The sequence below is a fragment of the Amphiura filiformis genome, chromosome 7, assembly GCF_039555335.1.
Source record: "Amphiura filiformis chromosome 7, Afil_fr2py, whole genome shotgun sequence".
In the NCBI taxonomy this organism is placed as follows: Eukaryota; Metazoa; Echinodermata; class Ophiuroidea; order Amphilepidida; family Amphiuridae; genus Amphiura; species Amphiura filiformis.
In genome coordinates this window covers 23942553-23969175 of record NC_092634.1, presented here as the reverse complement: position 1 = coordinate 23969175, position 26623 = coordinate 23942553, and the positions used below count along the sequence as shown (strand labels likewise).

General features: G+C 37.1%; 1 protein-coding gene and 1 long non-coding RNA gene across 2 annotated transcripts in view; both read right to left on the bottom strand.

The window, feature by feature from the left end:
- Positions 1-557: 557 nt before the first annotated feature.
- Positions 558-8214, bottom strand: LOC140156920 (uncharacterized). The gene is made up of 2 exons (XR_011859606.1): positions 2664-8214; positions 558-2263 (listed from the first exon to the last, which is right to left on the bottom strand). It is a non-coding gene; the product is annotated as an uncharacterized lncRNA (long non-coding RNA).
- Positions 8215-10722: 2508 nt separating this feature from the next.
- LOC140156918 (syntaxin-binding protein 5-like) overlaps positions 10723-26623 on the bottom strand; it is a 104379-nt gene continuing 88478 nt past the window's right edge. The window contains 5 exon segments of the mRNA XM_072179960.1: positions 10723-14758; positions 15701-15822; positions 21939-22063; positions 25670-25765; positions 26473-26581. Of these exon segments, the coding sequence (XP_072036061.1) occupies positions 14621-14758; positions 15701-15822; positions 21939-22063; positions 25670-25765; positions 26473-26581 (590 nt within the window). The 3' untranslated portion in view covers positions 10723-14620.

Sequence of the window (26623 nt, the reverse complement as noted above, 5' to 3'; positions counted from 1 at the left end):
AAAAGACATTTGAGGTAATTCTCCAAAAAGTAAATTTGTATGCCCTACCCCTATACAGGCATACATTTTCTGAAGGGAAATTTCATGGGAAGTTTAAATATGATGAGAAATCAAAATATGAATTGAAAGATAAAAAATGAAAAAGTCCAGTTTTAGCTGACATATTCAGTCACAACTATTCCCTAACCATCATGCAATTATCTTTCAGGAAATGTATAATTTTGCTGGGGTGAGGTGCATATGTGATATTTTATGTTTATTTCAAGCCTGAATGGTGTAAATATGCTCAAACAGGCTGCGCAATGCAAAATGAGACAAGTTAACCGATTTTTCATAAAAAGGTGTCAAAATGCTTAGGAGGATGAACCACTTCAAATGATACTTGTAGGTAAAATGTTTGAAACATTTCACTTTTTACTATGTAACACAAAGGTATCCCAGTTTATGACACAGGACCCATAGCAACATCATTTGCAAATTTTGTTAGGTCAAACCAAAACCATGTCTATTATAAAACAATACACACACACTTGAAAATAACATAATACACATTCAGATATTTTACAGGCAAAATATGGTCATGTGAGTTGGTTTATTGAAATCTGCCACAGATTACACAACATTTCTTGATATTAATAATAATCACTAGAATTTGGCTTAATTCTACCAGTATTCCAGTGTTTTCCGTATACACAGTTTTTTATATATAATATTTATATATCTATATAACACGGGTAGTCCCATTTACAAGCATAATATCTATAACTTTTGTTATTTTACTTTGGGAATGTTTGTTAAGTTTTATGTACGTTAATTAAGCATATGATGATATCCAAAGCTGCATGGCAAAACATACTAAAAAAACAATTATTCTCTTCAATCACTAGAAATTGTTATTTTACTTTGGGAATGGTACACGATGACGATCATATCATTAAATAAAACAATGTTTACAATAATTCGGCAAAAATCTAACACATTGACAAGGAACAGTACAATCCCAGGCATGTAAGAGAGTTTGACCTACAACCAAGCTCCTGAACCATAACTAGATTATATTACCTCATTGAGCAGCTATTCATTAATGTAATTAACCCCATGAGAACTACCTGCCGATTGGCCAAAATGAATATCCTGTCAATTTTGAACCAATCAAGGAGGGTATTAATAAGATCATCTGTAAATGCAAGTTTGACCATAAATAGTTAAAAGCCTAGTCATAATTGGCAATTGGAATTAGCATTTCAAGTTATCAACCAATCAGAAATGCTGTTAGATTACTAGTAGTGTCCAGGGGGTTAAAATGATGCTTTCCTCTCTCTATATAGCTCTATCCTATGCCTTACCTCAGAAAATGAATAAATGAAAATTAAAAATTCCACCAAAAGTAAAGACTAATAAAACATACTACACCATTCAGTACTAGCCAATGAAAGGTGTTTTTTTCAAATATTTAAATAAATACAGTAAGAGGGAAAAACCCAACAACAAAAATGACAGTGCTACTAAAAGGCAACTCAATTTCATATGATCCATGAGTATGGTTGTAGGACAAAATCTCACACATGCACTTTAACAAATGATCCAACTGTGAACATGTGGCAAGAAATAGCCTCCACCACTCCTCCAGAGGCATGCTTGAAATAATTGTCAATCATAAACACTCCTGGAGTACAACCAGTTTACTAACTTCATAAGGCGGCTTTTCATTATATTTTGATCTAAAAGTGAGAAAGAACTAATAAAATTGATTGATTGAGGACTCAATTTGCAATGAATGCTTTCCACGTCATAACCTAACCACATTTATCTTAAAAATTAAATAAAAGATGCTCATAAGATTCCACTGAGACTCAAAGCACCTGTCCAGCAGCAGGTCACTAATTTTCATACTTAAATGGATACAGTAAAGGTCATTTATAATAAAATGCATACAGTTCATGGAATTAACATTATGAATAGCCACACTTTGACGTTTGTAGAACAGTAGTGTTCCAGGAGCTCTTTGTGCAGGAAATATTGCAAGTATGCAAAGTGGTGTACCTACCAGGGTGTGCAGCGATGTGATTTCTTTGTTTACTTGTCACTGGTGACAATCATATTGTGCAAGTCAAGGCAGCTGCCTCATGTTTATGTATACACTGGAATAGGTCATTGGAATTTACAGATGAGAAATTTGTAAAGTAAGTATGAACAGTCAGTGGAGCAGTTTGGAAACTTCTTTCCTTTATAAAATCTCCATAATGTACCTTTAAAAAGACACCTATGTGCAACCTACATAAGCTTCCATAGAAGAACGACACTCTTGACGTGGTGACTGTACATACACAGCGTAAACACAGAAGTGGAGTTCTGATTGGCTAAATAGTAACAACAGACCTGTAATGTGATTGGCCAAATATGCATCAAACTTTGATTCAAAGCTTCATTCAGTGACAGTGGCCCTCAAGAAGGGAACACATAGCCCAGTCTATTGCCCATTACATGTCAAAGCTTTGTTCAGCGGTGGCGGCGCTTGTGAAGGGAACACAACACATAGCCTAGTCTAAGTTACTCATTAACAATCAGAGCAACAGAGTGGTATTCTTCTCTGGAAGCTAGTGTAGTGAATTGTTCATGGCAAAATTAACCATTCTCTGTTAGGGATGAAATCAAAATTCGACCGATGGTCAACCGGTGGTTCCGTCCTGTTTCCATTTAGAACAATAGCAACCGGACGGAACTGCCCAGAACCGGCGGTTGTCCGCCGCTCGAGTTTTGATTTTGTCCCTAACTTATGCCTGTATCATGTAAGCAATCAAAAAACAAATTACTGGTGACTTAACACCTGCAGAGACACTGCTATCCATACAATCCCAGAGAGTTATTTGCTATCAAATTGCTGTGAGTTCAATACAGTGGCTATACCATTTGTCACCCTGATGTGGTAGTAATGTCAGTGCGCATGTCATTGGGCGCAGCCTGAAATTGATAGCGTTCGCTCAAAGTACTGGTGTACACATGCACGCGATTAAGGATGCCGCAAAGATGCGCAATCGAAATAGCTGCTTCAATGCATTGACGTCGCTGCCACATCAGGGTGAAAAATGGTACAATTGCTTTTCCAATAGAACAAACTAGCAGTGACTGTACAAATGGACCTTGCCCAAGTCTCCTAACATTTGTGATTTATTCCGTATTTGGTCATGTGATAAATATTTAGGGCACTTGAGCAAGATTCAGGTTTTTGCAGCGACTGCTTAGTATGATACAACCATGAGAATGGCTATTCAATTTGAAATCTAAACACCCTCCTATGGAAGATATCACCTTAATCTCCCACACAGGGAGTGTAGATTTCAAATGGAGTCATCCGATCAGGTAACCTCATTTGAAATTCACACTCTCTGTGTAGAAGATTAAGGTAATGTCTTCCATTGGGTGTAAGGATTTCAACTGGAATAGACCAATAGAAGGAACCCAATGCACAGGGTAGATCAAGAGCCATGCCCACTGCTACTGGGTACGTGATCCTTGCCATCAAGCCAGGCATCAAGAGGCCTCCTCATGTCTGCTAGTGGGATTGGGTCAATGTCCTTGATATAGACAATGCCGGCATCGTTTTGATGCATTTTGATGCAATCTCAAGCAGAACAACATGTCTTCATAGCCATTTCAACTGCTCAGTGCCGTAAGTGCGTAAGTACATAGCTGCCCTGTGAACATTTGGCAATTTACACACAGTATATTGTACTCATTTAAACATGGTAGCTATTGCACTTACTCACTTCTGGCACTGAGCAGTCAATTTGTATCTATCAGCAAATTTAAAGGAAGCATGCGCTCTTAAAACCTTCAGATGCTATGATACCATTTCATCCATCATCCAAAAATGAACCACATTGTAGGACATAAAGCATGGCTTCTATATGGCGGGACAGTTTATACAGGAACTACACATTTACAATACATATATTTGAATACATTCAGAATTGTGGCTACCTACCACTTGATGCATGTTTTTATACACAGATCCAAACTAAATATATTGGACAGCCTTGCCAACTATAGTGACATACTTGCATAAAAAGCAAGACAAATAGTAATGCTCCCACCCCCATCAAAGAAATATGGCTGCCTATGTATATTATTTACGAAAAAGCAGTTTTACACAATAATACACAGGCATAATCTTTAGACAAAATGTTTGCATTTAACAAAAAGGCTAGACTAGAGTCTGGATTTGGCCATATTTGGCTATTCCTGTTGAAATCCATACACCCTATGGAAGACATTAGGCATACCTTAATCTTCCACACAGGGGGTGTGAATTTCAAATGGGGTTACCCGAATGGGTGACTCCATTTGAAATCTATACCTTTGGTGTGGGAGATTAAGGTCATGTCTTCCATAGAGGGTGTAAGGATTTCAACTGAAATAGCCATTATGGAGGGAAAATAAATTATTTCACCACATGCATGACGAACCTTTTTGCATGTTTAGAATATGAGTGTTGCCAAACACTGGTACTGCCAACCAATGGTTGAGTTTTGAAGTCACCCATAACTACTTGATGTACATCCTGAGTTATGTGGGTGGCACCACAGTGCAAAGATGAAATAACAAAGTGATTTTTTATAATTTTAATTTTTGATTTAAAAGGTGTAGTCTGAGTTTTTCATTTTCTGTTTTCTATCTTACATTGAGGCCTATCATCAAAACAATGTTTCCAAATTTTGAGTTGTAATTACTCCAGCGGTTTTGAGAGAAGCAAAAACATCTATAACAATGCCCCATAGGATAGCACATACTTCTGGTTGTGGTTACCACAATTCACCACATTTTTGTTCACACCATGTACACAATGAGAAAAATAGAGGGTAATGAGAAAAATATGAACTTTCTTCTGATACCAAAATCTCAGTTTTGATGAGGAAAAATGTGGGATGAGGCTGTTGATTGGGTTACTTACACCCCTTTAAGTTCAAAAGACTTCTTTTCAGTTACTTCGTACAGATTCACCTCATGCATAATTGACCTTTTCGGTAAATCCCATAAGCCTTTGCAAGTACACCTGAGATGTCGTCATTTGACGTCACACTGATCTGCGCCAATGCGAAGTCGTTTATCATTACTGCGCATTGCAAGTCGGTGTGACGTCAAATGACAACATCTCAGGTGTACTCACAAAGGCTTATGGGATTTACCAAAAAGGTCAATTATCAGAGGGTAGGATTTTACAGAATAGATATTTTTTGAATATGTTTCAGCATAGCTGTAGGAATTACCTTTTTTTGACTATGTTACTAATTACACAACTCTATATGCGATAAAGTCACAGGAACAGTAGCAAAACTCAATGAACATATTCCATTAACAGAAACAAGAATCCACAAATATATTCCTTTATTAGTTTGGAATGTTCTGTATTTAAGTTGAAATGTTCCATGTATATAAAATGAAACTGGGAATGAATTCCTTGAGTAGTAGTACTTTTAAATAAATTCTCGCCTGCTACCTTGCTTACATTTACATACAAAAACATTTAGACACAGGGTACAGGATAGAGTTGTATTACACGCTTGCTTTTTTTTATAGCTTCAATTTGATATATTTTTGTAACTGGTATAAATAAATTAATAAATAAAAATTAATAATTAACAAAAACCAACCACCATTAAATTTGTCTTTGCATGGGAGCTGTATATAATACCTTACACTAAATTTTAAGGTGAACAATTTACAGATCTAAGTTCACCTTAAACCCAGTAGTGCAATTCATTGCTCCCTTTCATGCAGTAATTCTAGTAATACCAATTTGTATTATCTTCCAGGCAGCTATTCATGAAGTCTACTAAAATCCCCATACAAGCAATTTATATGTCTAAGAAGCTCATCATAACTCTCCTTAATGCTACTAACAAGTAACACTATCCATAAAAAGTCTCCTAAAATATTCAGAAGAGCCTTTTATAGGTTTAAGAGCTTCACTTTTAACCAAGGAGGGCAACACATAGCTCTCCTTAACTCCATGGGCACTACTGCCTTTCTAACAGAGCCACTGATTGGTTAATTATATGATATAATCGGAGTAACCAATCAAAATAGAGCTTATAGATCTCTTGGCAATTTTAAACTTAATCTCCTTCAGCCGTAGTGACTATTCGAACCATATCTCTGATTGTCTCAATACATGATATAGCCCTCTTTGTAACCAATTAAAATAGTTATTTGAGGCTGATAAATCGGCTGGTAGTGCCAATGGGGTTAATGCTGCCTCAATTTGTATTATTTCTTCTAGTCTCTGTAAATCGCAATCATTATTACTTACTTAGCTAGCATTTTCAACAATTTTGAATACTTGCAGAAAAAGAACTTGTCCAAATTAATCCAATGCATATCCAGTAATTCAAATCCATATGGCTTCTTCACAGAGATCAACAGTGATTGGGCTATTCTATGTGAAATCTATACATTCACTATGGAAGAGGGAGTGTAAATTTAAAATAGAATCACCCATTTAGGTAACCCCATTTGAATTTCACACTCCCTGTGTGGAAGAGAAAGTTCATGACTTCCATAGGGGGTGTATGGATTTCAACTGGAATAGGCCATTTGCCCTGGTGCAAACACTTTTATCACTGTTCAATTTCCTCAAATTGCAGGAAACAAAACCATCAATGTCACTGTCATTTGACCTATTATGCCCCTTTTTATGCTCATGGAATAAATATAGCTGTCATCTCAACAATTGTAACACAATCAAGCAAAATAAGTCATGTTGCTGCTAAATATTGCTCTCCAGATATGGCCAAAAGTTGCCAAATTCTGCAGTCTTTTGTTTTCAGCAAAGAACCATAATAAACAATGGGATTGTCAGTTAAATGTAGATCAACAACGTGACTAAAAAATTGAAAATTTCATTTTAGCAACGTAACTTACTTTGCCACACAATTCTTGATTAATTGGCAGTGACATATTTTACTCCATGATCATCATCACAATTATGATATCCTCTGTTGCATATTTTCCAGGGATAAAAACAATTTTAAAATATAAATTAACTCTCCTCATCCCTGTGCAGAAGCCAAAATGGACATGATTTTCTTCTTATCATGTGTCCTGCATAATTATGTTGATGGCACAGCAGCAAAAAGACTATCACCATTAGCTGCTGCGTATATTGAATGCCTGTGCAAGGCATGAAATCCTACATGGAATGCACTGTATATTGAGCGAACTCATGCATACCACAGGCAATTGTACACAAGGCAGCTAACAGACATACGTCTTTCTGCCGCTGAGTCATCCAAGTATGCTAATTAAACAACACAATATCAATTCATGGTAGTTGGTTATGCTTATATTCTTCACATGCTAAATAAACAACACATTGGACATTGCAGAATGAGCCTACACAACGCAGGGGGTGGGATCTACAACAGAAAGCCAAAAATGTTTTTGCCAATTGTTACGTTTTACCATCATACAGCAACGTAATAGAAATCTAAAAAAAATACAATAATAAATAAATAAAACAACACTTTTCATATTTATTTTTTGAGAAACTGTACACAATATAGTATGATAATTAATGTCTTTGGACTTGATACAGTATGTTTTATACAATAGGCTATAGTCTGTTTAGGATATTACATAGTACATGTTTTATTACCCATACCAGGTTGACTCTATAAATAATTGCTGGTAGATATTTCTACTTATAGCGAACAACCTACAGCAGCTTTAGATTTGTACATAGAATGACATTATGAATAGCCCCAGCATTCAAAATTATTGTGTTTAACACAATGTCAAGTGACTATATTACAGTGAACAGACTATAATAATTAAATGCCCATTAAAATCGATTAATTCAGCATTCGTTCACTTTTTTTCTCTCAATACAGACAAAAATCAATAAGCACAACATTTACATATTTGAAAGTCAAAAATCTGGTTGTGTAACTAAATGACCTTTGAACCCATCTAAAGTATATCTCAGAATTATTCACTTGTTTGTTACCTCCTCTTTATTCACTGTATAAGTAGAGATGTAACAGGATTAGTTACTATAGCAATGTATTCACAACCCTTTTTAACTCTTTGAATTCCCTGCCCAGTACACTAAGCAGACTGCAATCATCACTTGTGTATGTGTGCGATCACTAGTCCAACAGATGGAAGCGAAACATACATGGACTCTGCATAATGTAAAATTTCTATAGAATTATTATTAAGCCTTTTTGAAATATAGAGGGCAGAAAAGGAGAGGGCGTACTTTGAGAAACATACTGAGCTCAGCTGAGAAACATACTAAAGATTACTCTCTTCAAAGTACACCCTCTCCTTTAGTGCCCACCATATTTCAAAAAGGTTTATGGTGCAATGCAGAGGAATAGTATGTTTAGTGCAGGGCAATACATTAAATATGTTCGTGAATATTGTAGACAAGTCGTCCTGTTACGTCACTACTTCTACAGCTAATTGGATGCATAGGCCTAGTGACAAGTATTCCTGATTACCTAATTACTTCACAATTACAACAAGTGATACATCTAGGCATTGTTATATTACAACCAAGATCTGTCTGTATGTATGATGTTCAAGCATCTCTACTCCTATGGAGGTAACTAGCACTTGAGATCTTTTCAACTGCATGGGCAACAACAATGGAGCTGCCCACCCAGATGAAAAGAATTTCACTTGTTCCCTCCCTGTCAACTCCATTGATTGGAATCCATTTATATCCATATTTTGTTATTTCTATCATATTACAAGTCCTGTGGAATCCATCCATACATTGCTGATGCATACATTCAAATTATATTGCGAAAAAGGCCACGTCATAATTGTGCGATTTTTTTTGCTTGAATAATTAACCTGATGCCACTATTCCATGACCAATCAGGACCCTCCTTCCATACTTGCAAAATATTATCGTGATCAGATCAATACCCCTATGAAGACATGACCATGATCTCCCATACAGGGAGTGTGAAATTTCAAATGGGGTTACCTGAATGGGTGATTCCATTATCCACATGAAAGTGAGATTAAGGTCATATTTTCTATACAGGGTGTAATTCAGCATCGAAGTGGTTACGTAATTCTCTTGGTTACCGGATCACGCTACTTTGGTATGCCTTCGAGTGCCATATACTTTATGTGGTGATCATTTCGATCGTGGTTCATTACTCTAGCGCGTGATCCCGTTGACATAGTAACATTACGTAACTTCGATACTGAATAGCCAGCCCACCAACTCATCACCATATAATCCGATTCCATATTCATCTATCTGAAACTGGGTGCTAGATGATTATAGCAATTGAACATACTTAATGTACCTGTTACAGCACTGCACATGCATTTAGGATTTATTAACAAGACCATTATACTCTAAGCAGGACTTGGATATTCCAATTAATCCACACACCCCCTGTAAAAGATAACACTGCTCTCAATTGCAGTTTGAACTATGTGTATATGGTTGATCCATGAAATATTGGTGCATTGAAATTCAGCTGAAAACTTAATGAAGGATTTTACATAAAGTTTGGAAATTCGGTTTGGAATTCCAATGTCTTCTATGCATTTTCCACTGTCTTTCTGAAACGTATTGGATCTGGAACAACTAAAATGGCTGAATTTGTTTGGGCACCTTGGAAGAACAAAGCTAGTGCATTGAAAGGTCAACCCAGGTTAAATAAGAATGAAATAAATAAATAAATAAATTCCAAAATCTTCATCCAGGGGGTATGGTTTTCAACTGGAATATCCCATTATGAAGGCAGCCATCACTGGTGATGATTAAACATTATTATAAGCATTATTTAGGCATCTCTGTAACTTTGAAAAATAACATGATAATGAGCAGTCTATGCATAAAATAAACTATACATACCACAATTCATGGGGAATTTTTTTTATATCAAAAAGGTGGACTTCAAATTCTACACATTCACAAATTTATCCTACATTGTCATTTCATGAAAATCCTCCTGACGAGAACCAAAAAAATTATTTTATCCAGCCTTCTGTTCATTTTCAAAAAGGGTATTTTTCTCTTTCCAAGGTCCAGAAATGGTTGGCACCCCTGTTCTGAAGTATACTTTTGTGTTCAGTTGTGCACATTTTCAGCACTTTTTTACGATTCAATAGGCTATTCCAGTTGTAATCCATTTAGGTAATCCCATTTGAAATTCACACCCCCTGTATGGAGATTAAGGTCATGTCTTCCATTGGGGGTGTATGGATTTCAACTGGAATTGCCCAATGCTCACTCTCAGCTTGGTTATGGTCTCCGGTAGAGATAAACTCATAATGCTGCATCTTACGCCACCTGTCACTCAAAGTAGGAACATGCTATGATTGGCTGTCTTCAAGATTGACCAAATACATGATCACTGGATCTGGTTCACCATATATGCAACATCTTTTGAATGCAGAAACATGCAGGATGACATCCACCATAAGCAACATTTTGATCTCTGAAGGTAGGGTGATTACAGCAAGCAGATTTTTGTCCTACTTTTAACAAATATTTTTGGCATCCACTACTCTGTATTTTCAAAGATAACACCACAATATGAAAAAGCCTTATGCAAATCACAAGAGTTTTTGAAAAAACAAATTTCTTTGTGCTGAAAACACTGTTAACCCACATGTAGCTATATTTGGGATGATTGATAATAACACAACGTTCTTCACTTCCAGACTAAATCATGTTTAATGCTGTACTGCTATTAGCAATTGAAAAAGTTTTGCTATAAGATGCACAAGACTTGTTTTAATTTATATTATTGTTGCTAATACCACATTTGCCTGTAGTGTTGAGTTAATATACATGTTAGTATAATACTATTACACACATTTTATCTTACGACATGCAATGCTGGGACCAAAGTCTTGTAACAATATCGTAAGTTGAATCTTTGAGGGTATGAATATAATTGAAGATCGAATTAAAAACACTAGTTTGCATTTGACGTTCTGTCAACCAGACCAAAAATGCTGTACTGTGCATGTAAGCAACCAATCACGCCGTGCCTTTGTCCTGACGTCAGACACAAACTAGTCTTTTTAATTCGGTCTTCTATTATAGCTGTGTATCACCCACCATGTACTGTGTGGCCATGTTGCCGTTTTTTGGAACTATACTGTATTTGATGACGTACTTTGGCTACTGGTTCAAGCCTGGGCTCATACACCTGTTCCGAATTATGATATGCCATTGACTTTATGCTGTGATCATTTCGATCAGTGGTGCGTAACAAAGAAATCTTGAGCCTGTTGACCTAGCAACGGTCATATTCTAACATGCACTACGCCAGCGAATACCTATGACCAAGACCACTCAGCAGATGCAAAATAAAGAAAGTGTCACAGATTTGCATGGATTTAAGGTGCATGTGCTACCTCAGACCTCTATGGTCAGTATACCTAACCACATAGCTAGATGGTCTGGGTCAAAGCCTTGCAGTTTTACAGAATGGTAAAGAAGCTGTGCAGCACAGGGAGGTCAATACAGACCATCTAAGATTTAACATAGGATATTGTTACCAGAATTTGGCCCCTGGTTGAGTTGTTTCACCCTGTAAATAGAACCTTTCCATTATTGCCACAATACTGCAAATACTTTGTGCACTTCACATATTGCAAGGGATTGTCAACATACTCAATTTTACGCTGTACAAATTTGAGGGCAACTAGCATACACCTATAGACACTTAAGAGACACAGCACAAGACTGATGCCAAAACAGTAAGAATGCATTCAGCCTAACCCTAATATAACCATGCAAAGTTACTTCAGGACCTGAGTGTCTATTGGCTTGCCGTCATTGCACCTCAATTTGCAACTCAAATTGCACATCAATTTCACTGTCCACTTCTTCTCCATTAGGACGGTAGAAAATGTCACAGTATGGCTCATGGCCACATAGCTTTATAGCATGTATGCCATGAGATATGTCAGCCTTTATCTGACCCAGCAGGCTACATCCCTCACATCTCATTAGTTCCAGGTTGACATTCACCTCCATTCTGTTTATTTGCATATTTCTCTATCCTTTAGGCAAAACAAAAGCATATGGTACGTAATATTGACAATATTAAAACATATTTAATTAAATGTTGTGCACCTAACACAACAACCAGATTTTTCACATATTACCCTTAGTCTTATACACGTCACATATAGGACAAGCACATTATTATGACATCTACGTGGGCATCTGAACTTGAGAGCTGTAACTATAAATTTAGGGGGGAAAGTGATTTATATAAAAGTGAACTCAAGTAATCAAGGCACAATTATTGAATAAAATGGTCACCCTTAGTCCTGATCCAAGTCTTGCATGAATTTATGGTTAGATTCTTATCTTTTACATCAGTCTTGGTGCCAGTCTAGCGCTGTGTCCGTGGGGTGTCCGTAATATTCACTAATTGTTCATTCACTTTGCTCCTGTCATCATACTGCAAAATCGATTAAGCACACAATTTGACTTCACAAATTCATTAGCGAGGTTTTATTGTTGGTATAAATTTGCAATGTCAAATTGTGACGCATTTATCTCTTGCATTTTCCGCAAAATGAAAATGACACAAACATTGAAGCATTTTACAGTAGCAAGTTCTCAAGATCAAATGGAAACATTATAGCGGGCTGTTGTTGAATATACGTGGCTAACAGCCTTATTATGATTTGTCTGTTTATCCCTGTTAAGAAATCCTAAATGCTAACAAACACATATATGCAACTTAGCAAATAATTAACAAGAAACACTTCTTAAACAAGCATGAAAGCTGCTCCGATTCACAAACAACTTCACAAGCATATTGTTATAATTACAAGTACAGTTTTTGTCCTCATGTTTCTGGTTTTTAAATATACCTTTTAATAGTACAGTGACTTCTAAGTCTACCTAAAGTTTAAGCCTGAGACAGAGACATCATAAGGGTATTGTGTAAAATGTTTGAGTTGAATTTGTATATATTTATATATTTATATTTATATGTTTTCAAGATAGAATGGTCCATGCTTGACAAAGCACATACATACCAATACATCAAATAGTAAATTTGTTGGTTCTGCACCATAGTTATTTTTTTGTATATTTATATATATATATATATATAATCCTGCTCCCATTTTTTTTTCGGAGAGACAATACTATCTATACCTAGCTGAACTACTGGATATAGCTCATGGATGATAATGAAACTGTACAATTTATTATTTTTGTCTATATACAAAGGACTTGGTAATTGTTGTTTGTCTTTCCATTTTTTTATTTTTTTTAATTCTTTTTTAATCATACAATATTAATCCCACTATAAATTTGTGCACCAAGATTAAATAAACCTATACAAACATATCCTTCCAATGTTAATTTAATAAGCTGGCAATGGTTTTCAATTAAATATGGCATGATAAAAATGGCTGATTTGTTAGTGAACTTGCAAATAATCATTTTCAAACTTACTCTGCGTTTTTGAGCCAAACAGATATTATAGGTCTTTTATGTTAACTATTGCACTTTTTTCAATCAGAACATTTTTTTTTTGCTTTAGTTTTTTTCTCACTTTTTTTACATACTTTTTGTTGAATAAATCCACCCGACTCAATATTATGGAACTACTTGCTCAGGTGGATGAATATAAATATTTGTGCATGAGTAAAATGGCCGATGTGAGTGGAACATGCAACCACTTCACTTGCTGCAGACAAAAAAGAAATGCACACATTTATTCCTACACAGTTGATCTGTCTGTACACAAAAAATCTGTAACTCTAGCAATTAAATATAGAACTGGAATGTATAGATATCCATTTTTCTCTTTCTCTCTCTCTAGCACTTTGATGAGCTGAGATCAAACTACAGGCCCACTTATTGGTGGCGGGTCTCTTGTAGAAATAGCTCTCCGTTTCAACAGACGTTTTTCTTCCCAAAGATGACGAAGCATGTATATGCAGCAACTAACTCCAAACAAATTTTCACTTGAAAGGTACTTCTGTTAAATTCCTCTCCTTTAACTAAGGCTATCCCTTGTGCTATTCCACAGAATAAAACAAAATCAAACTGCCAAGTTGCATAAAACTTCTCCTTTGGTACTCTTTGTTCAAAGTTTTCAAATGAATTCCCGTAACATGGTGGCGCCACTTACGATTTGTTAACTGCTGGTCATCACGCGATAAATGCCGTATCTAGCTCCCATCGATGGTATCATCAAGAATACCACAAAACAAAGTAAAATGCATGATCTCATAACCAGATATATGGCTACTGTACTGGATCTAGCTACTGCTCGAACATGACGCCCAGATTCTTCTACGACCAAAACATCCAGCAAGCTATTGCTCGACTAACGCCTCCTTCCTTGTTATTAGTACATGGTACACCATCTATAGCCGATTGCCGTAAGTCAATGATCACTGCAAATTGAATACACACCTTTGATTCATTGTTTTCATCATCATCATTATTATCTTCATCATAGCGCCAACCACACCGGTTACCATAGCAACCTCATGAGAGAAATCCATTTATAAAGCCAACAACAGTTATGCCTCAGCCATTTTGCTAAACATAGCTGGCTGAGTTGAACTGCTGTAAACATGGCCAACCTCATCCACATCAGAATTGATACCACTTTTTGTCTTTATATTTGGCCATTAGTTGGTTGGCAGCTTGGCTAAAGTTCTCTGCGTTGGCCATCATATGAGCCGTTCTCTCTTCTAGCTCACTCAGCTTCTCACCTCTTTCATACAGGGCCTGTAAAGAGGAACGCAAAATAGTTAATGTGTCTGTCATTCAGTGTAATATATCCATGTTATTCACTTTATTATCACTTTATTCACTATATTTTTATTTTTAAAAAGCACAGGGATTTATAGTGCGCTACGCACAGGCACAATATCTAGATGTTGAGCCACAAGCCTCAGCACACTTTATAGGTTGTAGCTGACCACTACTGCCCCACATTATTCCATAAACCATTAAATAACAACTGAAGGACTTTGCCGCTTAGGAGCGCACACCCTAGACATTCCACAAATAACCTTCGCAACCAGAATCAGCTCCCCAAGTTTCGTATGGGTTACACTGAGACAATTAACAGCAAGTTCCTTGTCCAGGTAAATTTCAAGCTAACTCAATTTTTTCACAAGAGCGTATTAAAACACCACCACCACCGGGGTTCGAGCCCGCAACCTCTTGCAGCATAGTTGAACACCTTATTGTTTGAGCTATCTTGACTGCTTTGTATGGGACCCTAACAATTGACTCCTGTATATTTGCATCAGGCTGATGGGCTATTCCAGTTGAAATCCATACACCCTGTGGAAGACATGACCTTAATCTTCCACACAGGGAGTGTGAATTTCAAATGGAGTCATGCCCAATGTAGGGGACACACAATACTGTGTGTAATTTGTCCAGCGAGTGAGGGAGGGGCTTCACTTGACAGAAGCTGTCCTACAATTTAACCCCCTGGACACTACTGGTCATCTAACAGCATTACTGATAGGTTGATAACTTGAAATGCTCATTTCAAAAGCCAATTATGACTAGGCTTTAAACTATTTGTATTTGCAGATGATTTTATTAATACCCTCCTTGATTGGTTCAAAATTGGACACAATATTCATTTTAGCCAATCGGCAGGTAGTTCTCATGGGGTTAAAAGATGATCCAAATATCCAGTGTTATACTTACAATGCGAGCTTTTGCTACTTCGCTCATGGCCCCGCCAGCTCCAGCCTTGACACCCTCTAACCCACCAGTTCCTGGGATATGTTTGGCTACACTCCGTGAAGGCTTGCCGCTTGCTTCACCAACTGCAAGCAAAAACAAATATTTAGTACTAATCTTTCATGGCAGCAAAACACAACAGCCTTTTATATTAAATACACTATCAGTAATCCTAACAAAAGAGTAAACAAGAGCACCAATGGTGCTGTGGCTCTACGCTTTTTTTTGTGGGAAAGCAATTGTTCTTGGAGTCAAATGCTCAACAGGTTGGTAGCTGTATGGAAAGGTTGGGTAGGTCGGTCAATTTTTTTTAAACCTTCAGTTTGAAAAAATTCTCCACAAATATTCAATGCGTCCTTGAAACTAGATGTGGAGTTAATCTTCCTCTAAAAATAATTCATTAGTGTGCAAATTACTACTGAACCAGCAAGGATAATTTGTTCTGCAAAATTTTAAAATTCCTTTTTTAGTATTAGAAGCCTTCAACAACTATAGTAAGCCTTGACAACTATTAGAATTCATCTAAATTGACCTCAGACGACTCTGAAATGACCTCCCAAAAATTTGGCTCTAAATGGTGAGCACAGATGACCCCAAAATGACCTTCCAAAAATTTGACTTCAAATGTTGACTGTGCCCACCAAGTTCCATGCCCATACAACAGTTTGTATTAATTTGACCTCAGATGACCCCTGGATGACCCCAAAATGCCTTTCCAAAAATTTGGCTCCAAATGTTGACTGTACCCAGCAAGTTTAATACCCATATGAGAGTTTTTAGTCATTTGACCTCAGATGACCCCTGGCTGACTCCGAAATGAGCTTCCAAATATTTGACTCTAAATGTTGACTGTACGCACCAAGTTTCATGCACATACGACAGTTTTTAGTCATTTTACCTCAGATGACCCCTGGATGACCCCAAAATGACCTTCCAAAAATTTGGCTCTAAATGTTGACTGTACCCACCAAGTTTCATGCCCATACGACAGTTTTGCTAATTTGACTTCAGATGACCCCTGGATGACCTCTGGTGACCTTGACCCAATAAACAATAGAAACTTGTTCTGTGCGACCCCACAAAATTAGGCTCCAAATGTTGGCCGTAACCAAGTTTCATGCCCATACAACATTTTTAGTAATTTGACCTCAGATGACCCCTGGGTGACACTGGTTGACCCTGAAATGACCTTCCAAAAAATTGACTTCAAATGTTGACCGTACCCACCAAGTTTCATGCCCATACGATAGTTTTTGCTAATTTGACCTCAGATGACCCCTGGGTGACCCCAGATGATCTTCCCAAAATTTGACTCCAAATGAGGCCCTGGACCCAGTGCGGTGACCAATACCCGCTGGAAGTAGTACTCTGAAGTGGCGAACGGCCTCGCCGGGCGCGCTTTGCGCGATGTTGACTGTACCCACCAAGTTTCATGTCCATACAACAATTTTTAGTAATTTGACCTCAGATGGCCCCTGGGTGACCCAAAATGACCTTCCCAAAATTTGACTCCAATTGTTGACTGTACCCACCAAGTTTCATGCCCATACAACAGTTTTTAGTAATTTGACCTCAGATGACCCCTGGGTGACCCCAGATGATCTTCCCAAAATTTGACTCCAAATGTAGCCCTGGACCCAGTGCCGTGACGAGCGCGCTTTGCGCGATGTTGACTGTACCCACCAAGTTTCATGTCCATACGACAATTTTTAGTAATTTGACCTCAGATGACCCCTGGGTGACCCCAAAATGACCTTCCCAAAATTTGACTGTACCCACCAAGTTACATGCCCATACAACAGTTTTTAGTCATTTGACCTCATATGACCCCTGGGTGACCCCAGATGACCTTTCCAAAATTTGACTCCAAATGTAGCCCTGGACCCAGTGCCGTGACCAATATCCGCTGGAAGTAGTCCTCTGAAGTGGCGAACGGCCTCGCCGGGCGCGCTTTGCGCGATGTTGACTGTACCCACCAAGTTTCATGCCCATATGACAATTTTTAGTAATTTGACCTCAGATGGCCCCTGGGTGACCCCAAAATGACCTTCCCAAAATTTGACTCCAATTGTTGACTGTACCCACCAAGTTTCATGCCCATACAACAGTTTTTAGTAATTTACCTCACTATCCCTACTGGGTGACCCCAGATGATCTTCCCAAAAATTGACTCCAAATGTAGCCCTGGACCCAGTGCCGTGACCAATACCCGCTGGAAGTAGTCCTCTGAAGTAGCGAACGGCCCGCCAGGCGCGCTTTGCGATGTTGACTGTACCCACCAAGTTTCATGCCCATACTACAATTTTTAGTAATTTGACCTCAGATGACCCCTGGGTGACCCCAGATGAACTTTCCAAAATTTGACTCCAAATGTAGCCCTGGACCCAGTGCCGTGACCAGTACCCGCTGGAAGTAGTCCTCTGAAGTGGCGAACAGTCGCTTCGGCCAGTTCTACTCCAAATGTTGACAGGACTGTACTACTAACCAAGTTTCATGCCCATACGTATACGATAGGTTTTGCAAATTGAACCTCAGATGACCCCTGGATGACCTCACAATACAAACTTATGCTGCCTGGGGTCAACTCAAGATGCACTTAGTACAGGGATCTATACGATGATTTTTTTGGGGGGTGGATCACTGTATAGGCATTTTACACATAAAAATACACGTAACCCATGCACAACGCAATTGAATAACAGACCGGTATTGCACAGTGCCGCTGGTTACCAATTGTTCTCATCTAAGTAATCGGCAATTGGATAATATGTGACGTGTCACGTCAAAAGGAGACACTTTTGGGCAGGATCGTAAATGGAGAAATAGCCAAAAATCTGCCCGGAGGTGATTTTTTCACAATTTGGGTTTGTTGCGAATTTGTGATGTTATTAATGTTTAAAATATTGTCTGATAGTTTCAGACCAGAATATAACTGGCATCTTGTATTTTTGGAGACAATCTTTCAAGGTAATATCTACTCTCAACATTGTCAATAATACTTTTAAAGATCGATATCTCAATTTGCAATTTTATGATACCGTAACTTACGACCTCAATATCTTCGCATAGGAATGTTCGATTTCATTGGGGAAAACGGCATTGTGGGGCAAAATATCTCTATATTTAACATACTAGTATGTAAAGACCTCAAAATTGATAACCTGCCCAAAAGTGTCTCCTTTTGACATGACACGTCACATATATCGATCGGGAATTGACGCAAATTTTACGGTAAAAAATCAGTCATACCCAGAAAGGATAAAATTCAAATTGAGAAAATATTCTAGGTGTGACTTGTGCTCTGAGTCTGATGATAACACTCCGATCGCCATGCAATTAGGCCAGTGGGACAACGGAATCGCTACGTGAACGAGCTACTACTACACTAGTTTCTGAGAAAAGAGGCAGACACAGACAAGCAGATTCTAGTGAATTAAATAGTATAGTATAAGTATGATGATCAGTTGTACTTGTAGCATAGACCATAAATGGTCTATGGTTGTAGCAACTAGTAGTACAAATTTCGAACGTTTGTCAGGGGGTCAAACCCCCACCCTTTATATCCCCCACGCTTTTTAGACAGACACGTTTTTTATCAAAAATTGAACCCCCACCCTTTATGCAGTGTTTGTGATCAAAGCTTACAACATTACTTTATCAAATTCGGAAGACTGAACATCGGCGCTACCGCCGCGCCGTTTCATAGAGTCACTTCCGGGTCCATTTTATCACTATATCTGCACCATCAATCCATTTCAGAATCCGAATTGATGCACAATTTATCCTCATCTATCAAACACTCGTGATTTTCTTTTTCATCTGAAACATTTGTGACATAATATTGGCACAACTGCATCACTGCAATCACCTTTCGAAAATATACGAGTTTTGCCATTAGATTGTTTATCATGAAACACATGGCCGAATGGTAAAGGGTAAAGATCCTGAATTAATTGCAATCCGTCAGTCTCTACTCTCTACACAGCCGCTGTGGTTCCCATCGCTCCACTTCTAGTGTGGAGCGAAAGCGGCCATAAGCGGCTGGTGTAGAGACTGAAAATATATTCATACCTGATTCCTGATTCATTCATAAAATTCACGGTAGCGTCGATTCTACTATGGGTGACGTCGTGCGAATTGAAAACATCAGCAAATTAATTTCCGACATTTTCTTTGAGATTTATGAAGAAAATATGAATGTTTTTCAACAGATCATCAAATTACTTTATTATATATATTTTTTCAATTTGTAGCGCTACCCACACGCTTTATATATTGCTCCCACGCTTTTTAGAAACCCACCATTTATTCCGCAAAATTTTAACCCCCACCCTTTTTACAGATTTTCAGAATTCCCAAGCCCAACGTTGTAGAAAGCCTGCCGGACAAACAATGCCAGCTGTGACCTTCGCTGGCGAGACGTTGTTTTCAGGGTTGTCAAACCCAGCGATTTGGTAACCCAATTGGGCGACTTTTGAAGATTTTACCGGGACAATTTCCTGCCCCATAGAATAGAAGGGTAAAGAAAAAAATTGGGCGACTTTTCGATTATTTGACCTGTGATTCGGGCTGAATTTTTTTGGCAACCCTGGTTATTTAGCGTTAATTTAACTAAATTACTACGCCACTGGTTTCTAAATATTTTGAAGTGTTGTCCCATGGTGATGAAACTCCCGAGAACTCAATAAACAACCTGGACAAAGGAATCATCCAATCACGTTTCTAGCCACGTGAGATCACCGCAAAAATTCATGATAAAAGGTCACTTTCCCAAAGAAAAATAGTGCAATCCGTCAATTCCTGCCATGATCTCGCAACTTAAATTACTCAGACCAAAATAATCTCTAGCGCATACAGGGAACTAAGCAAAACAATAGAAATGACTTGTTTCTCATGACGACTTTTGACTTTTCTCACTTCAAAATAAGTACTTTCCCCACCCCAAATTCACCTCTAAAGGAGTGCAATCGATTGAAAAATAACTCAGCAAAGCTTAGAACCCAGTTTGATATCTAGATATCACACACAAAAAAAGCCTTAGTATAAAAAAGCAGCGCCGGAAGTTGCCGAAAAATGAGGTAAAATATGGCTAACATCGAGCTGGAGTCCTTAGGCCCATTAGCTCCGCTAAGAGCCAAAAATGTAGAAAAAGTTAGGAATAAGCCAATAAAGTTGTCGTTAGCTTTTTGTTTTCATATGAAAAAGAAACACACAGCAGTAGCAGTATTGATAAATATAATGAAGCTTCATGAAGCTACAAGTGTCGGTACAGACACCCCCCAACATTGACCAAAATGTGACATTTCACCCTTATCAGGTTGATTTCAGTTTAATCACTTTAGGATATGTTAGCGCACCTTTTCTCTTGACAAAAATATGAATATATAAATTTTTTAGATTTTCTGCTTTAGCCACCCGTTTCAATTTTGTCACTGCAGTGTCTTTGTGAATCATTCTGAAGTTATTTTCAGTTTAGGGTGATAAATAAATCCATTTGAATCATTTATTCATTTATTTTAAAACTATATGAACCATCTCTTCTTTGTATTTTGGCCTAAAAATTGTTTGATTGGTGTAATATATAAAAAAAAAGGTATGTAGGTAGGGATTGTTTTTATTTTTATACATGCTTTTTTTTTGAAAAAGTCTGGTTGGGTTACACCAATCTAACAATTTTTTTGTAGGCCTTGGTGTAAAATGTGACTACCTGTATCAAATACAGTATCAGGTGTGCACCATATTCAACGAGTACCGATTCTAAATTGCACAGTGCGTATTGCTGTGGTGAATCAGCCATCTTGGTTTGTCACTCTACAGATAATTTGCATCTTACTCTTTTAAGCTTGAGTGTTACAAAGATTTGCACCCTCAGTGCAAATTTTTGACACACTGCGTTATGTGAAGAACACAAACAACAACACACTTTGAATCCAAGTTCACCAGACGCATAGCAAAATTATCCAGAGGTACACTTATTTGTCTCCATGAGCAACACACAAATATATTGGTGTGCTCAGATTACAACGATTATACTGATCAGGGTTTTCTTTAAGCTTTTTCCTGAAGGGGTAAAAAAACAACCCTGTATCTAAATTTTTTTGCTGATATTGATCTTTCATTGGGTTATTGAAATGTCCAAACTGCTAGGTGGCATCCTGTTGTAAAGCGGAAGAACTGGGAATGAAATTCAGAAAGCACTTACATAATTCTTCTCTGTCTAGCGCCCCTCCTCCTCCCCCAAAGAGCCCCTTGAAGAAGCCTTTGCTAGGAGCATCAGGTGTGTCCACTGGTAGAAATAAGTCACCCAGCATATCGTGTAAACTTTCACTGCAACATCAAACAAAACAGATATTACAGTGATAAGAACATTGGAAGAAAGAAATTGATGATATCATGTATGGCTGGCCACAACGGCCATTGTCAAATTGGCACAACAGGTGTAATAAGTGTAAGGAAGCAGGTCACTCTTTTCCAATCTCTAGTTTTGATCCAAATCACTTAGGGCCACTACAAACTTTTTATTAGTGGAAATAGAATATTTGATGTAACATGTCTGTGATTTAATCTATTTCTATTCTATTCCCAGTAATGTTTAGCTTCTAACAAATGTTTGATGCTTAAAAATCGATAATATATTTCCCAACAGATATTTGACACAAAATAGTATTGATTTTACGCCATCGAACATTTGTTAAACATTACTGGAAATAAAATGGGATTAGATTAAATAATGAAGGCATGTTTATCAAATATTCTGTATCCAATATTCAGAATCTGTATGGTCACTTACTATGGGCATTTAAGCTGTATTTCTCTGTAATCTACCAAAATCATACACATGTAATATCAGGAAATTTGGGTGCTTCCCTGGCACCATGATTCTTTGTTTTTGATTAACATTTCTAGAGCACACAAAGGAAGGTCTATGCCAATCTTACAATGGCTTGTTTGTGGCTAATGAAACAAGAGAAATCACACATAATATAAACTAATAAAAAAGATCTATTGCAAGTAAAAATGACTTAATATAATAGAGCAAATGTTAATTAGATGCTAAAAATACAAAATTTGTAAACCTGTGCGGAATTTCAAATATATATATATATCTATATATATAGCAAGTGCATGGTTAATGCTAAAATTATACATAATATAAAATAGTAGCAAGAGTGTTAAACATTAGGAAAGAAAGTTTTCTAAGAAAGTTTTCTGGGCGTGAAATATACTTTTAAAATACTCAACATTGAGGCAAAACAAATGATGAGTAGGTCCTGTGTCCTTGCTTGACACTAATATGTAAAGAGATGTTTTGTAGCCCGACTGCTTTAATATCAAATATGTTGGTAGACATAGGTATATTGCTTGAAGACCTTTTTATATTTGGAGGGCTGAGTAATAAATACAAACATGGTATATTAATTGTTGATCACAATGTTTGGGGTTGATCAAAACTCTTTTCTTTTAAATCAAAGTGAAATAAATGTTTAATTTAGATTATTTGTGTGGGAATGTTTTCAAGGTGAAAACTGCCTTAAAATCTCTGATATTTTGAAGTATTTGCAATGGAGCAAGAGATTCCTTGATCAATCCCTTCCAATAAAGGAAAAATAATTCTGGTGAAGGATAAGGAGGATAAGGAACATGAGGATGAAGGAATTGAGGATGAGGAAAAGGAAGAGTACAGGAGAGACAAGAAGGCTGTTTAAGAATGGAATCATCTATTTTAAAGCAAGAACAGTTTTTTTAAAGTTGAGAAAATAATCTTAACAAATCAAATTTTTGTATCTCATTCTTTGGGTGTAAAATTCTCAACAGTGGCTCGTATATGAGTTCACTCAAACTTGAGTTCAAGCCCTAATTGAGTGTATGCACTGTATATGAATGAACTTATTATGAAAGAGTATATTATTATGAAATTGGATTGTTAAAACTAGTTCTCAACTTAGATTGCAACTATAATGCTGAGAATAATGTTCAAATCCATCTTGCAAAAATAGTGTCATCTAACAACTGTTAATGATGGGGTTGCTTACCCCATATGTTAAATACTTTTCAGAAAATATTGTCATCATAACAAAATAGTCTGCAGATACACATGAAGACTTAATAAATAAATAATCTTATTGTGCCATAGACTGTAAAACAAGCTTACTTTGCAAGGAATGAAATATAGTCAATTTTCCAAAGGGCTAAGATCTCAAAATTAATTTGTCAAACCAACAATATTGGTCTCAGTGTTTCCTCATTCAACCTGTAAAAAATTTGGGCTAAGGCGACAAAAAAAAGAAACCCTGTTCTACAGGCGGACGGACCTTTCAAGTAGGGTCGGTTGGTCGGCCTTGTTTCTTTTTCTTTTTTTTTAAATGACCAAAAAATCACCAAAATCTGTAAATAATTTGCAATCTGACAAAATACAAAAAAAAAATTGTTCCTGAAATTTCTAAAATATGGGCCGGCATTCATTTGTACAGGAATTTTTTCCCCCAATTTGTTCAAAATCTGGGTCCGTCGGGCCAGTAGAACAGGGTTTGATTGGATAGTGTGTCTAAAGTAGTGATGAAGTCAGAGTCACATGTGACAAAACTTTGATCACTCACACAGGGACCAGCTGCTTCTGTAAAACTTACTGTGTAAGTTGGCTTACTCACACTGTATTCTATCTATGGGGCTTTCAAATGCACATGTCTGACTCTCATATCAAAAGGGACTGAAATATAACTTAGCAGGTGTTATTAATTCTTGTCAAGTTAACTTGTTTTACAGTATAATTTAACATAATTAATAATGTGCAAATGTGTATCATGAATACACAATAGATGAGAAAATACATATTTATATTAAAATTTGTAAAAAAAAAAGAGATGCAAGGTAAAAAGCACAAAGCAGTTTTGTGTGAACCGGTACTTACAAAGTAACATCCCAAGTGAATAAAAAATATGAAATTGGAAAAAAAGTTATTTTTGTTCAAGAAGATCATAGAGGATACATTAAGAATTTTTATGGCTTATTGATTGTAGTTACTGAACTATTGGCACTAGACACCTTCATTTGTGGAGCTGTATGTTTGTCTGTACTGTATTTATTATGAGTTCCATAGTTTTGTGATATTCTTACAAGTAGTCTAATTCTCATAATATACACCTGATGACATTCTATTAGTTATTCCAGATAATAGAAACCAGGTTCAATTGCTGGCTCTACCAGGGTCCTGGTGGTCGCCTGGCAGGTGCATTTTGAAGCCATCCCTAACAGAGTGCAAGATAGCACTATGGTGCTACTAATGTAATACATCTTTTGCCTAGACACTGCAGAACACCATGAAAGGGTGAAAAACAATAATATATATGTTACCAGATTTAATCCAATTGGGCTTAAGTCAGCAATAATGAAACTGAGATATAGGCAAATATTGAGGAGAAAAAAAACTATAAACTAGAATTACACGGTTCCTAATTAAGGTGGCCCCCACAAAACTATACACCACATGAGGCCACCATATACTATCACAATAGCAAGTTTGAAGTTGATCGGTATGGGCATATAAAAGTATTCAAGAGACCTGGGGATTCAACATCAGTAAGTTTATTTACTGAGCAAGTACAATGTAAGTAATGGTAGCAACTCAATTTTCAAAACTGAGTAGATCAGATTGAGTCACATGTATATAACAGGCCTATACCATAAAACCCCATCTACGAGCATATAAAGTGCTTCTGTTGAAAGCTAAATTATTCCAGGCGCCATTATGAAGTTTGAGCAAATAAATTACAGATCCAAGCATATAAAAACAAGTATTATTGTAAGACCAATCTATTGTATTGGTATATATACGCCTGGTTCGTTAAAGTTAAGCTTTCATCAAAAACCCTATATATGCTTGTAGACGAGGTTTTACAGTATGTTGACATAGTGATGATAGGGGATTTAGCTCACCTTGCTTCCTGGCATATGGTTATCCTTTGTATTTCTGTGGGAGTGCATTGATATATACCTTTACCATTGGAACTGAACTGGAATGTTCGACCAATTCTGAAAAACAAACAACAAAAAATATAGGCAAAGAGATAAAAAAAAGTGTTTCTCAATCTCATTAGGTTTTCAGGCCACCTACACAAAACACAACTTGTTTTTTACACATAAATAAATATTGGGACTTAAAAGTGTAGCTTAATCATTCAAACTGATGGCCATGGCAATGTTGTGAATGCAGCTACATCACAACAGGGAGAGGAGCAAAAAGACTAGTATATGGGACAGTTTAATCAAAACAGTAAGAAGTTTGAACGATAAACACATCAACCATATTTGAATATGTATTGCTTCACCCTAACCGCACCAGGTACTACAAAATACTACTTGATATATGCGCTGTTCGTGCGTGCATCCCATGTGGTGTGATGACGCAATCGCCCTAAGTGATATATAGGCATGGTTTCGCTGGCCAGCGAAGCCCAACAATCGTGGCAAATTTTCGCCAACCCAGTGCTTGGCATGCGAGGGGTTTCGGGTTTGAATCCCACCCAGGGCAAACAACTTCTTTCTTTCTTTTCCCTTTTTATTCCTTCCTTCTTTCCCTTCCCGTCGCCAAAAAGCCAGTAGGCCGTTAGGGTTAAGCATATGTACCACAGAAAATACTATTTCTTATCATAATATGTAATACTCATCAAGTCAAAACAAAATCTTTGATTGAAAAAAATGATTGAGAGAATTTGAGGGACATTAATTTATGGTCTTACCTTAAATCTGTTAGAGGCAGATAATCATGGTCCAGGAGTACTCTAAAGCTGGGCAGACTAAAGGCCATGACGTGACCATTAGCTACATAACACACCAGACATACACTGTCTGTAATATACAAGCAAAAACAAGTTGTTAGTTTGTGGCTAT